This window comes from Propithecus coquereli, unplaced genomic scaffold (genome assembly GCF_000956105.1).
Source record: "Propithecus coquereli isolate 6110/MARCELLA unplaced genomic scaffold, Pcoq_1.0 Scaffold105, whole genome shotgun sequence".
Lineage (NCBI taxonomy): Eukaryota > Metazoa > Chordata > Mammalia > Primates > Indriidae > Propithecus > Propithecus coquereli.
In genome coordinates, this window is record NW_012134414.1 from 977988 (window position 1) to 993531 (window position 15544).

Here is a 15544-nt window from a genome sequence, read left to right on the forward strand (position 1 = left end):
GGGGTCTCGCTCTTGCTCAGGCTGGTCTCGAACTCCTGAGCTCAAACAATCCGCCCGCCTCGGCCTCCCAGAGAGCTAGGATTACAGGCGTGAGCCACCGCGCCCGGCCCGTGTTTTTATTTTTATATTTTTGGGATTTACCATAGAGCTGGCTCTCACCAAATAAATGACTGAATCACCGGACAAGTCAATAATAACTCCAAATTATATATCACATTAAACGTAAACTTCGCCCTGACACACAAACCTCTCTTCCAATGCTCTCCTTCCTTACCTGGCCAACCTTGTCTCTTCCTGTGCTTCAGTCTAATGATTTCTAGTTATTATAGTCTGTAGACATATGTCTTGCCCCTTTCTCTCTCTTTTTGTTCTGATGGCTGCTTCTGTCTGCAGTGTCTTCCTTCCTCGCTGCCAACTCATATTTACCATTTCTGGCAAGAAAAAACTAAAATATTACTTTTCATAATGAATACTCTTTTGCTGATGACTAATGATGGAAAGGAAGTAAGCTTCCGGTGCTTTCTGGCATTATGCTGTACATCTCTCTATAAGAAATAGTTTTGGCTACGAGTAAAACGAGATCCAATTATGATGACAAAAAATAAGGATTGGCCGGGCGCGGTGGCTCACACCTGTAATCCTAGCACTCTGGGAGGCCGAGGCGGGTGGATTGTTTGAGCTCAGGAGTTCGAGACCAGCCTGAGCAAGAGCGAGACCCCGTCTCTACTAAAAATAGAAAGAAATTAATCGGACAACTAAAAATATATAGAAAAAATTAGTTGGGCATGGTGACACATGTCTGTAGTCCCAGCTACTTGGGAGGCTGAGGCAGAAGGATTGCTTGGGCCCAGGAGTTTGAGGTTGCTGTGAGCTAGCCTGACGCCATGGTACTCTAGCCCAGGCAAGAGAGTGAGACTCTGTCTCAAAAAAGAAATTGAAAAAAAAAAGTAAAAAAAAATTAAAAAGAAAAAAAAATAAGGATTAATTAAAAATTTTTTTCATAACAAAAAATTTGGATGTGAATGATGGCTGGTTTTGGTTTAGAAATTCAAGAATGTTTGGAACAGTTTCACATTACTCTTTTGATTTTTTTACCTCCTGGATGCAAATGACACCCAAAGCCCCAGAATTGTGCTTATAGAGAAGGCAGACATGTGAAGGGAGGGAGACAGAGCCAGGCCCACCTGCACCTTTTGTCAGGAGCAAAAGACCTTCAAGAAACCACTTAGCACACTTTTGCTTCTATCTTATTTATGAGGACTGGGTCAGATGGCCATCCCTCACTACAGCAGAGCACAGGAAAACACATTTTCAGCTTTGAGATGGAAAGAAGAGACTGGGAAAGGCTATTGGGTTAGTTAACCCAAAATGATTATCATATTTTCTAAATCATCTAATATCACCACTCTTCTTTGGGCAAGCTCAAGGCTTCATATTTTGCCACAGTCTCCAAAAGTGCTTACCACTGTGCTGCATACCTGGGTATAAAGATTGCCAGTAATATAGATAACTGAGAATTGAGGCAATGAAAACCCCACCATTGTCTGACATGGGGTAGATTAGAAGATACAAGACACACTACCCAGATTGTCTTGCATGAATGGAAAAAAATGAGCAAGAAAGGTGTCTCTCTGTTTTTTGTTGCTTGCAACAGGATACCTGAAACTAGGTAATTTACAAAGAAAAAGAATTTATTTCTTACAGTTATGGAAGCTGGGAAGTCCAAGGCTGAAGGGTCATATCTGATAGGGGGCTTCTTGCTGATGGGTATCCTCTTCAGAGTCCTGGGTGGTGCAGGTCATCACATGGCGAAGGGCCTCAGCATGCTAGCTCAGGTTTCTCTTCCTCTTCTTATAAAGCCAATTCCATGTTAACCCAGTAATTTATTAACCTACTAATCCATTAATCCTCATGACCCAAACACCTCTTAAAGGCCCTCCCCCCAATATTGCCACACTGGGGACAAAATTTCAACATGAGTTTTGGAGAGGACAAATATTCAAATCATAACAAAGGATGTGAGATGCTTTTAGAGACTTTTTACTATTATCAATTGAGGACCATTGGCCTCTTTCAATATTATCAATTTAATAGCATGTTTGCTCTAGCTCTAGCATGTTTATTATAATATGCCAATGTCATCTCTTAATTATAGTCCTTAGGAAATGGCATACCCTTGTAGATGGTTGGTAGGTTCAAACATAAGCTTTTTATTTATATTTATAAACTTGGTCTTGAGTTTAAACATGTTTGTGAAGAGTAGTGAAATGTTGGTTCATACAATAGTTATTTAAATGAAAGTGTAATTTGAAAGATTTGAGCTAACATTTATGACTAGAGCATGAATGCTGCAAACCTGAAATGTTCAGTTAGGAAGAGCTGAAGAGTCTATCTCAAACTGACTCTCCTTAACATTAGTATTACTGTAAACCATAAGATGATCAAATGGCATATTCATTTTAGATTTCCCCTCCATGCCACTCCTCCAGTATTTTTAACATGAAATAATATTAAAATGAATCTTGAGGGAGGGCTGAGGGATGTGGCTAAAACAAGGAATCCCAAAAGTACACCTTGGAGAGGAACAAGATTTGCCTTTATGACAACAGGGTGGCTAAACGGTGTTGAAATAGGGAGAGGACAAGACTTTTGGTGGGCTGGGTGTGGTGGCTTACGCCTGTAATCCTAGCACTCTGGGAGGCCGAGGCGGGGGGGTCACTTGAGGTCAGGAGTTTGAGACCAGAGTGAGCAAGAGTGAGACCTGTCTCTACTAAAAATAGAAAGAAATTAGCCCTGCATGGCGGCGTTCATCCATAATTCCAGCTACTCGAGAGGCTGAGGCAGGAGGATCCCTTGAGCCCAGGAGTTTGAGGTTGCTGTGAGCTAGGCCGACTCCATGGTACTCTAGCCCAGGCAACAGAGAGAGATAATGTCTTAAAAAAAAAGGGTTTTAGTGGATTGTATGCAATGGCTTTCAAGCCTTTTTTTTTAGCACAATCTAAAAGATCCCTGTCTGTGCTTGTCATCCAGTCTAACCAGTACTGTCTAGTGCTTTGGGGCTGGCCACTTACTTGCTCAGATTATTAGAAGGAGGGCTTCTGCAATAATTGCACCCTTTCCTCTTGTAAAAATTAGACATTACAGCCTTTACTAATTATAGGCTAGTGGCTCCAGTGTCCTCCTGATAGTAAATTGCTTTGAGATAGTATCTGGAAATTGGGTAGTAAAATAAATCCAGAAGAGGCTTGTCAAGCTTTTCTTGCCCATAAAATGAAAATAAAATATCATATTTGTGAAGTTCTATGGAAGGAAAAATTGGAAGGATAGCCCAAGTTGCTTAGTAAAGAGAATTTTGCTATCAAAACACTGCCACATCAGCCACTGTTAAAACAAAAACGCAATCAGGATTTCTTGAAATGTTTATGTTTCCTTCCAGTCTTCAAATTAAAGTAGAGCATCATGTTCCTTTGGGTTGCCATTCAAATGCTCTCTTCCTCTCCTGATTCCTATAAATGTAGTAGGTAATATACTCCTCTCTTTTGAAGCAGAATGACTACTCCAAAACTAACATTTTTTTTTTGAGAACTTCATTGCCTGTATGATGCCCAGAAATTACAAACAAGTCTATCAATAGATGTTTGTTTCTGACTTTGTAATTATCACCTAACATCTTTCCTGATTACTATTGAACTGCCTTAGTTTCCAACTCAAATAGCCCTAGACATCGAAGCAGTGTTTAACCACCTCTTAGAGGTCAACTCAGTCAGCTAATTTCCCATCCCAACCAGGACCTGTCCATATAGCATCCTTGTCAAAGCCTGTTTCAGCTTGGGTGTTGTGACTCAGAACTCTGTGCTTTGTGAGTAGGGTAACACCATTTGGACAGCTGGTCTACACAGGCCTTCTTTATATTTATCCAACCTGCCCATTTTTATGCAACTGGGCAGGTTGAATATATTTACTCAGTTCTATCTTTCGAAACAGTACATGTCTAGTTCTTGAGCCAAGTCAGCACGTGAAATAGTTGAATGTCAGCTGACAGATTAAAAAAAAAAAAGGTTAGTTAGTGACCTACCCAGGTGAGGACAGCTGTTCTCACCTAGGGATAAGTCTCCATGTTACAGAGAGGCCCAAATTCTGTTCTGATTATTTTTGGTTCTTCTTTCTGTTCTCTCTCTGGCTTATCTTTTTTATTTTTATTCCTTTTCCTCCGATTGACTCAAGAGACACAGAAAGGAAGCACTAGGGTTGCAACACAGAGCACCCTTACCCCTAGTTCTGTGTAACAAACTGCACGGGCAAAGGGAAACTACCCATTTACCTTCCCTACGTCCCCCTACCATGAGACCCAGATTCTCCATATTCTGTGTGTGTGTGTGTGTGTGTGTGTGTGTGTGTGTGTGTGTGATCATTTCTGAAAAAATTCTAATCCCAGCCTTGGGCTCCATTTTCCAGCTGGCGAGTGAATGAGAGGTGCAGAGAGAGAAATGACTGTTTAAGAAGGTTACATAACCCTCAATTCCGGAAGACCTTAGTTGCAACGCGTCATTCTCAAGCTGTGGATCCAAGACCAAGCAGCGAAACCCACCCTCTCGCGACAGCGGGGTCGACGGCGCAGGGGGAGCTGCGCGGTCCGGCCGCCAGGGGGCGCGCGTTTGCTGAGCCCGGGTGCCAAGCGAGGGCGTGGGCGTGCGCGTGGGCGTGCGTGAGGGCGCGCAGCTGCGGGCCAGGTGTTTGCGTCCTCAGGCCGCGCGGGTCGCGTTCGAAGTCATGGGCGATAGGTATGGTGCCCTGCGGCGGGCCCAACTGCATCTGGACTTCATCCACGCCAACTCGTGAGTGCCCAGGTGGGGTCGGAGTCGGGGAGGGTCCCTGCCAATGGAGAAAAGTTTTGTCCGCCCCCCAACCGAAAAAACAAAAATGAACCTGGTATCGTTGATTTATGGCTTTATTTATTTATTTGAGTTGTTTGTGCTTTAAAAAAAAGTGAAAAAGTGATAAAGATATATTCTGGGCCAGATTGAACTATTTTGGTGCTCGTCAATGAACACCAAATGGTAGGAAGGCCCCACATTTATCATTTAACAAAATTATCTAATCGTTCCTCGCTGCCAACTCATATTTACCATTTCTGGCAAGAAAAAACTAAAAAACTAAAATATTACTTTTCATAATAACTACTCTTTTGCTGATGACTAATGATGGAAAGGAAGTAAGCTTCCGGTGCTTTCTGGCATTATGCAGCAGAAGCCTAATTTTACCAATCTTGCCTACCTTTAGTCTGCCCAACACACGGGCAATTTAAAGATTAAAGTTGCCCTCCAAACAGAGTCATTTGCATTTATTGATTTCAACCTCTATGGCCTCCTGATTCTTTCTAAAAATGTAACCTCAAAGGATAGGAATCTCAAGTTTTAGTTGTTACTTGGTTACGTTTTTTCCGTCTGCCCTGCCCAGGTCCCTTTTACGTAACACTCATTACTTCAGATACTCAGATTGCAAAGGGATCTCATCTGTCATTTCCCATACAGCAAATTATACCAGTGAGTGCCGTGTAACTCACAGTGGTATGTCAGTATTTTTTTTTTTTTTTTTGGAATCTTTTAGTAATTTGGATTTACTAAAAATACTGACTGATATAAGGGATGTACCAAAATTGAAACCACAGAGGTGGAGGTGCAAAGAAAGCCAGGGAAGGCTGGCCTTGCTGTGCGGGATGATCTGTAATTTTCAGATAACAAGGGTAAGACAGGCAATCTTCAGCAAATTTCAGTTTTTATCTCTCTGTGGAGAATGATTTCAAGCTGGCAAAGGGGGAACAAATAGTGAAAAGCTAATGAGGTGGAAGACAAATGAAGAAATAGCAGTTTTGAGTAACATTAAGAAAAATTTTAAGTCCACTGCTGTAAGGACTGGGAATTTAATCTTGGAAAATTTCCTTAGCCCCTGTTTTGTATAGTTTCTGTGGCTATTGCTTCCCAGCCTCCTCCTACAGCACACCACCCTGTGCTACCCACTTCCCCAGCCCCATTTTCAGCTGGTGGCGTGATAACTTATAACAAAAGTGACAGCCATGTGAAGCAACAACAACAACAACAAAAATCAGATACCAATTGATTTCTTCTTAGCTCCCCCAGGTGGATTTTTGTTTGAAACTTTCATCTGTAAAAACAGAAATGTTTTTTCTTTTTTCTTCCTTTGCTTCACCCCCACATCCAATCCATCATCAAGTACATGCTTTGTCTAAATATGTCTCAGATTCACCCATTTCTCTCTGTCTCTACTGCCATTTACTTTAGTCCAAGCCACCACCATTTGCCTTCTGGGCTCCTCTATGCAGCCTCTTCACTAGGTTCTCTACTTCCCATTTTGGCTCTTCCATGGTCCATTTTCCTGAAAAGTTGCCAGAGTGAGCTTTTTAAACAGTTAACTGGATATGTATCTCTTCTGAAAACCCTACAGTGGTTCCTGGTTGCATGTCGCCTAAGCACAAGGTCCTTTCCATGGGGTAGGAAGCCCTCCTTGACACGGCCATGCCCTCATCTCAACCCGCTCTTGTTTTACCGTAAGCTGAGCACACTGGTCTCCTTGGCTCTTTCTGCTTCAGGGTCTTTGCATCTCTTGTTCTTGCTGAAAAGTTTCCACACTGCTCTGCAAGGTACTGAATTCTCTCATCCTTTAGGGCTCAGTTTAAATATCTTCAACCAAGAGATGCTTTCTCTGACCACCATCCCCTCCTCACCAGTTCCTCTTTCCCATCACCACTGTGACGGTAACTCCTAGTCACAATCTGTAATATCGTCTTTATATGTTTGCTTGTGTGTCTTCCATGGACCCCACCAGCTTGAGCTTCAAGATGGCAAAGACCCTGTCTGTATACAACACTGGCATGTGATAGGCAGTCAGTGAAAATCTCTTGAATGAACTCGTACAGAAACTCATGTGGCAATTTTGGTCAGAATTCTTACAATTAGTTTCCTGAAGGATTGTTTATGTATTGAATTTTGGTATATTGAATCATGTAGTTTATTTTTTTATTTTTTATTTTTATTTTTAGACAGAGTCTGGCTCTGTTGCCGGGGCCAGAGTGCCATGGCATCAGCCTAGCTCACAGCAACCTTAAACTCCTGGGCTCAAGTGATCCTCCTGCCTCAGCCTCCCAAGTAGCTGGGACTATAGGCATGCACCACCATGCCTGGCTAATTTTTTCTATATGTATATTTTTTTAGTTGTCCAGATCATTTCTTTCTATTTTTTAGTAGAGACTGGGTCTCGCTCTTGTTCAGGCTGATCTCGAACTCCTGACCTTGAGCGATCCGCCTCGGCCTCCCAGAATCATGTATTTTAAATTCACTAGAGTAACTTGTGATTTAAAGTGCTGATTTTGTAAAGCGTAACATACTTTTATGCTATTTTAGATTTTTATGCTTTCTTTTAAGTGAAGGACATCTTTTTGTAACAATAGCATTTTAGTAGCTTTTTAAAAAAATTACAAACTTTAAAACTGACTTGATTTAAGAGACCTTTCATCAGTATCTATGTTTGCAGTTTAAAATTCCAAAAAAATGGGGACATATACTGTGTATTTGTATATATACATTTTTAAAAATAAATTTTAAACTAAAGTATTGTCCTGTGGCCTGAGGTATTTGGAGACCCTGAGATATTGCAGATGATGCTTTCTCTTGTACAGATGAGCAGTTGTTTTTTTGATAAATGAGTCTTGCTTTTGTTATCTGTTTACTAAATATAGAAATAAAATTGCATACTGAATCTTCCCTTAATGCTGTGATAAGGTTGCCGATTGAAATATCCACATCAGGAAATGAAAAGCAAGCATGGGCCCCTGAAGGCAGCCTGATTTCACACACAGATAGCACCATTCAGCCTTCAAAATGTGGTGAATAGTAAAGGCTCTCTAAAGTTTTTGTTACCAAGGAGCTGGCATTAGGGGGTTTAGGAGAAAGTGGCCGCAGGTAATCTATGAAGTTATTTAAGGAGCAGTCTTTTCAAAGGTGGAAAGAGTCTACAGAAAAATGTAGATTGGTGAGGCAAGTAGGGGCTTCCTGCCAATTCCTGTGGTTGTAGTTGTAGCCTTATGGCTTTTTAGTAGACCAAGATGTTGATCAATATTCTTCAGAAATAATTTCGTCTTAAATAACACAATTTTAATGAATAATTCCCTGAAAAAAAATCTCACTTGAATACATGCTTATAAAGCAGCATTAAAAGGTAAAAGTTTTGCTCTAACAATACTAAGGTCCTTGAAGTTTTAATTTTATTAGGAGTGGGCAGTATATTTTGGCAAATGTGTTCTTACTCCTGGCTTCAGAATGGAGAGCATCTACTTCAGAATCTTGACCATGCTGAGAAAGTTGTTTCTAGAATAACTTCTTAATCGATTATCTGTCTGGAATTGGAGAACATTTGTCTGCAAGTGTTTTGAACCTTTTACACTGATTACACACCTGGTTTAACTGTTTGTTTTCTCTTTATTTCTTTGTCAGCACGACTCACAGTTTCCTTTTTGGTGCACTGGCTGAATTGCTAGACAATGCAAGGTAAGGTCTATTTGGGAACAAAGGTTATTGAGGGAATTTCATGACATACATCTATTCTAGTTACACTGGAATATAAAAAGATAATGTCATTTTTTTCCTCCATCTGGAATGTTTTGTGACTTGATTTTCTGTAAAATTGAAGTATGATAGGAAAAAGAACAGGTGAGAGAATTATTCACTTTTATTTAATTTGAATTTATGATCAAACTTGAAGTACAGGTAAATTGGATCTCTGTTTTTATGTTAATAACCATGTAATAGCACATACTCATTTGGATGTTTTTTGAGTTATATCTCAATGTACACTTTATCTTGAGAATTTGCACATGGGTTTGGGCATTTATTGAAATCTGTGTTGATACAAATTGCATAGTGAAGAAAGTAGCTAGCTGTTGTTGATCTCTTAATATGTATCACACATACATAAGCATTGTCTATATGAATATTAAGTCATTCATCTTTATGGCAACACTCTTGAGGTGGCAATTATTATCCCATTTCTACATACGAGGAAACTGATGCATAGGGTGGTCACAAAATTCATATTTGGCAGAACTAGAGTTCAAATTTGAGCTGGCTACAGAACCCCCTTACTCCATTTTACTGTCTTTGACAAAGATATGGATGTTTAAGGAAGCTCTAACAATTTTAAGTTCCACTCACTAGTGTATTCGTGGGGGCTTGTGAGGGACTCAATTTTTTTTTAGCTAAATTGAATTTGGCATTTGACTCATCTTATACTTGTTTTTTTCCTATAACAGAAGATTTTTTCTACCTTTTCTGTAGAAAGCAAAGTCCACCTAGGAAATAGTATCCAGTTGTTAGGTCAAGGGTCTCAGTAAGGGAACCTAAATTCCCTGCCACTGGACGAGAATTGCATTTCAACTTTTTGCATTTGTTCCTCATTTTTGGCCTTGTAAGGGAGATTACCTTTCTGAGAGTATGACCGCAGAGTGCAGTCAATTAACCAACCATCTAGAAATTCCTGCCCAGCACTAAGTCACTATCTCCTTCTTTTATGAAACCTTCTCTTTGTAGAACTAATGGAATCATGGAAAGGGAAGGACGAGGAAAAAAAAATAAAGTTGGTTTTTCAGGAGAGCCATGAACTCAACTTATAAGGAGCTATTAGGGATGGGGCCAAGACAGATGAACTCATGGTTAGTCTCTCTGCAGGAGATTAGGGTTGCTATGGTTGCTTCTGCTCAAAACTCTGAAGCAAATTGGTCTTGACTCCTACTAGATGCTACTAAATGGTCTACTTTCAGCCACTTTACGTCTGTAACTCGGAAAGAACATATCTCAACCTTGACATCTGTAACACTGAAAGAACACATTTGTCTATTTTGCCAACTGTCTTTTCTCCTCTGAAATTGTTTCATTTATTCATTCAGCAAAGATGGGAAAGTAAAATCAGAATGGAGAAGAAATAGAACAGTGGGGACAGTTTATGTAGTAGAGGGTGATTGGGTGATTGGGAAAGAAAGATCGACATCAGACTCAGCAGAGTGAAAGAATGTGATCAATAAAACCATTCTTAAAGCTCATTTGTTACTGGGCTGCCCCTTAGCCAGGTCCAGCCTGTCTCGTGTTTGTTCGGCTCATAGTGAAAGTTTGGTCAGTGTTTATAAAGAAAAGGGAAAAAAAAGGAATTGTTTGTAAGGCTTGAGAAATAGGGGGTACCACATAAAAAATTTGGGTCCCCTGCTTTCTTTGAAAGATTAGAAGTAGCAACCTCAAAGCCACATTCCTCCGTGGAACCAGGGGCTGGTGGTGAGTAGCAGGTGCTCTCTTGGGACCAGCCTGTGCTTTCAGCTTTGCCCCATTTCCAGTGTTCCCCCAAGGACGGCCTGAACCCCTCAGTTCTTGTGTCTTCAGTGGACACTTGAGTTTCCCACTGCTGCTTAGGTGCCAGTGTTTCACATCAAATAACACTGTTTAATGGACTTATTCAAGGTGCACAGATGGTCTCATGAAAGAGGTCTTTATTAAGTCCCTGTCTTATTCTAATAAATTGTTTTATATCATTGTATTCAAGATTTTAATGATCTGTAGTTATGAAAATTAGAACTGAAAAATACTAAAATAATACTGTAGATAAAGGAGAAAAAAATGTGGTAGTATAGAAGGGATGGTTAGGGGCCTACTCCCAATATAACAGTTGTTCAGAGAGAAAGTATCCTGGGCTGAAGAACAAAGGTTATTATAAAAGGTCTCAATATACTGTAAGGGTGAGTTATTAATATTTTATGCCTTAATCCATGGAAGTGCTGTATGAAGGAACTGTTTCTTTAACAACTTTCATTTCAATGCAGTGGCATTTCTTGAGCACCTATTGTGTACATAGTACTTAGTGTAATGCATAATTGTGTAATGGAGATATGGATACCCATGAGTCATGGGATTATGGTAAGGATCAGAAGAAAAATTTCAAAAGTACTTCATTCAGTGCTTACTTGACACACAGGAAATGCTCAAGCAGTGGCAGTGCTAACTGTAGAATGTTTATGTAGGGAGGGCCTAGAAGCAGCAGTTGGCTAGAGCAAGGAGGTAGAAGGCACTAAATTCTAGGTTTGTAGAGCAAATACAGTATACCTGCTGAGATTTATGTGGGGTAGTTTTGGATGTGGGACTTACCGAAATTTCAAGAAAGACTCAGGTTTCTTTATCAGAGTTCCTGTTGTACTGAGCTTTCCTTTAGACTCCTTCCTCTCTTATCCTCCTCCTTTCCTTAACATACCTTCTTCCTCATCAGCTAAGGCCACCTCCCCTGTTGTCTTCCTCCTTTCTCTCACACCCATGATATTGAAGCCAGAATCTTCTGGTTCTTTCTCTTTTCCTTTTTAAATTTTTACTTTTATAAATAGTTTTTTAAAATATAAAAATATCTCTGAATTTTAGGAAACTGAGAAAATAAGAAAAAAGAAAACCTTACTGATAATCTCTTCCCATAGAGCAGGGGTCAGCATACTTTTCTGTACAAGACCAGATATTAAATACTTTCACCTCTGTGGGATACGGGATCTCTTTTGAAACTGCTCAACTCTGCCATTGCATAATATGTATATATGTACATAGACAATGTATAAATGAGTGGGCATGGTTGTGTTCCAATAAAAATTTATTTACAAAATAGTAAGTGGGCCAGATTTGGTCTGTAGGCCATAGTTTGCCAACCTTTGATCTACAGAAAACTTCTATTAACATTTTGATTTCTTTTCTTCCATTTATGTATGTGTATATTATACATATTCTTAAACATGTGATCCTATAGTACATATTACCTAGTAATTTGCTTTTTCTTTTAATTTTTTTTGAACTACAGTATATCATGAAAAACATTCTGTGACTTCTGGATTATCCTCCAGCCAGTTTTTTTTAAATATTCATATCTATTTTGTTGAGCTTTTTGTGTAACTACTGGCAAATTTCATTTCTTCTTTTAAATTTCTGAGTTTTAGGCTTTGTAATATTCTCAAATTATGAGTGCTTATGGGTCTTATTATGCAAAAGCATGTTGAAACATTTTAGTAATTCATTTTGAAGCAATTTAAGTGGATTTTTTTATTGTTTGATAGCTGACAAAGGTTGTACCCCATATATTCAAATCAGATTAATGTAATTTTTTAAACAAAATTTCATATTGAAGCATTAATATTTTTATATTGTTTCCAGAGATTCAGGAGCTGCAAGACTTGATGTGTTTTCAGGTGAGTAGATTTGCTTTCTTCTTTTTTTTCTTGTAATGGAAAGCCTGTAGTTATTTTGATCTTATTTTATTTCATGAAATCAAACCTCATTCTATAGATTTTTGATGTAATCTAAGTGCTTTGTCAGTACACTGGTCCTATGGGGAGCCAGGGTGAGAAAAATATACTCTGAGAGTCAAATTGTTCACTTGTTAGAAGAACCATTTGCAAAATTAGGTCATTCAGAGTTTTGTGAAAGTATCAGAGTGATTTGGAGTAGTCAATTTGTCTGCCATGAGAAGCAGTTTTATTTTAAAAAGCATATTAACTTAATGGTTATTCATAATTAAGCATACATTATTCCCAACTTATCACAGTTTTAAAATGCAAAAGTGGATGTGCAGTATGAATGTTTGAGGGCAATAAAATTCAAACCAAATATATTTTCTTCATTGACTTTATTTGTAGTCACCAAATTTATTTCACTTACAGTTAATCTTGTTACAGTATGACACTAATGAAATTAGGTTTTGTGATCCAGCTCTGTAGTTAACACTACCTGGAGAAATGAGAAAAGGCCATGTAGTAACACTGGTTCCCTACCCTGGTTCCATCAGCTCTTCTGTCGTATCGGCTATTGGTCGTAGGTGAGAGGATATGGTCCATGATGTACCTCCATATCTGTGTTTAAAAGGCAACTCAGTTCAATTCACTTTTCTGAGTGTTTACAATCCTGAGCCAGAGGAGTCCTTACGGTTCATGAGGGAGATAGACACGGACCTCTTGAGATGACTGAGGAAATGATAAATGATGCTCTTCTTCCCCACCTACTCTCCAGGTTCTGAAAAGTTTGAGAAATCAACAAAAGAGTCAGCCTTTATTACTGATAAAGTTTAGGTTGGAGTGTTTAGCTTTGTGTGAGACAGCAAATGGACTTGCTGATCAGCCCACTCTGCTGCCTGGTAGAATCAAGCTTCTGCTGGAAACTTGTCTGCCTTGGGGAGAAGGGAGCAGAACTCATGCTTTGTGCAGGAAACTCATTCCCAAGAGGAAAATGAAGGAAGTGAATGGAGCCTCCCCCGTTTATTCTTCCCTAGATGATCAGTCAGATGAGTGAGCTCACCTTCACGGGGGGAAAGGGAGTAAAGGGACAAGGGAGGGCCTCTTTAGTGGAGAACAAGTAGTCTTCCCTTCCATATCCAATTAGACAGCATAACATAGGATAAGTCCTCTAGTCTAGGAGAGACTCCAAATATGGTGGTAACACAGAGAAAGAAGAAATTATCCCTCACATTCAGGAGCTAGGGCTTGAAATATGGGTGTGATTTTTGTCAAATTGTCTAGGAAGAAAAGAATATTCCTGTCTAAAGAAAAAGAATGGAGGTAGACTAGTTCGGGGATTCATTCATTTATTCAATGGCAATTATTATTCCAGGGGCTAGGGATAGAGCACTGAGCAAAATGTTAAAGTCTGTGCTCACATGGAACATGTATTCTAGTGGGGAGAGATAGACAATAAAGACATAAACAAATAATATACTAGGCAAAGATAAGCGCTAAAAGAAAAAAAAATAAAGCAGGATAAGAGAACAGAGAGCTATGGGAAGAGTATACAGAATTTTTTGTGAGGTCACCTGGAAGGTTTCTCTAAATAGGCGATAATACCAGTAAAGACGTGAGTGATGTGAGACAGTGAGCCAGGTAGATGCCGGGAGAAAAAGCACTCGGGGAACAAGGACGAGGCTAGGTTGACTAGAGCTAAGTGTTAGAGCCAAATGGGTGAGTATCTTAAATACTATCCAGCAGTAACATCCCCCTAAGTAGATACGTGTTCTTTTTCCTTTTTAGAATAAAGATATTCCAGCAGTAGCATACAAGATAGTCTGGAGAAGTATGAAAGCAAGAGTAGTAGGAAGGTGTGGCTGTGGAAATTACCCAAATGAGATTTCATGAGAATTTGAACTAGAGCAATGGTCCTAGAAATGGAGAAGGAAGAACAGATGTAAGCTGCATTTCATTCAAAGCACATGCACTATTGACAGAGGGTTGAGAAGACTTACATGGCATCGCAAAGTACAGCAAATGTAATCAAAACCCACACGTTATATTCTTTTGGCTATGTGACTGGACACCAGGGGGGCACGAGAGTGCTCATTTCACCCCACTTTCCCCAAGCTCTTGGCGTTATCGTAAAATGGCCAATTTGAGATGAAAGTGGCGCTTCTTTCTTTAGGTTATGTGTATTTTGTGAAAAACTGAACTTACGGTTTTTGGTTTTAAATTACTTATTTGTGTTGTAACATTTTCTTATTATGGCAAGCCATCATATAACTATCAACCTAGCAAATTGATTTTCTTAAAGAAAATAATAATAAAAGACAGGGTCAACACTTATGCACCAATAAATAGAATTGTTCTGGGGATGCATCATTAATGCAAGTTTGGACAAGTTTTCAGATTATTTAATGGGGCCCTGAATAACTGTCCAATCTTAAATTTCCTTCAAGTAATTTGAGGACTATGAAATTCAAACTAAATATGTTTCACCATGTGTTTTGCACATCTATGTGTATTAGTTATAGTAAACATAGATATGTATTCAACAACACATTTTTTCTGGTGCTTACCAAGTGCCAGGCACTGGGCTAAGTGCTGGGTGTACACAGTGCTCACTTTTAAGGAGTTGGCATTATAGTGTGGGGTTCCCTGCAAAGTGTAGTATGTATCTGCACTTTTGTGTGTAGAGGGCACATAGCTTTCATCATATTTCTGAGATAACTGTGTTTCCCCCAAATATAAGAACCACTGGTCTGAGAGAGAAATAGATATACAAACAGGTATTTTAACATACTATGAAGATGGGAAAACACAGATTAGAGAGAGAATATTCATTATGGGCACAAAATGACATGGAAGGATTAGGAAGGCTCCCTAGAAGAGTCTTATATGAACTAATCTAAAGAGAAAATAGGCATTCACCTGGGGAGCTATCACGGAAAGGGTGAAGGGGCAGTGTGTGCAGAGGTTTGAATCTGGAAAGAAGATAGAAAAAATGTTTGACGTATTCAAGATTAGTTCAAAGGGATTATTTGTGTGGAAGTGGAAGGTAGCAGATGGGTGGGTGAGGGGAAGATAAGAGATGAGCTTGGAGAGTTACCAAGAAAGAAGTGGGCAGCCATGGATGGGTTTTAGTCAGGAAAGCAGCAAAATGCACAACTGATGAAAGACTCGCTGTACCCTTTGATTTTAGGAAAGTGGGAAGGTAGGGAGCTGTTGCTGAAATCCAGAAAAATG

At 39.5% G+C, this 15544-nt stretch overlaps 1 protein-coding gene across 1 annotated transcript in view; it reads left to right on the forward strand.

Moving 5' to 3' along the window:
- Nucleotides 1–4695: 4695 nt before the first annotated feature.
- Nucleotides 4696–15544, forward strand: part of MORC1 (MORC family CW-type zinc finger 1) — a gene marked incomplete at its 3' end in the record, with an annotated part of 186727 nt that continues 175878 nt past the window's right edge. The window contains 3 exon segments of the mRNA XM_012645902.1: nt 4696–4835; nt 8508–8561; nt 12237–12271. Of these exon segments, the coding sequence (XP_012501356.1) occupies nt 4771–4835; nt 8508–8561; nt 12237–12271 (154 nt within the window).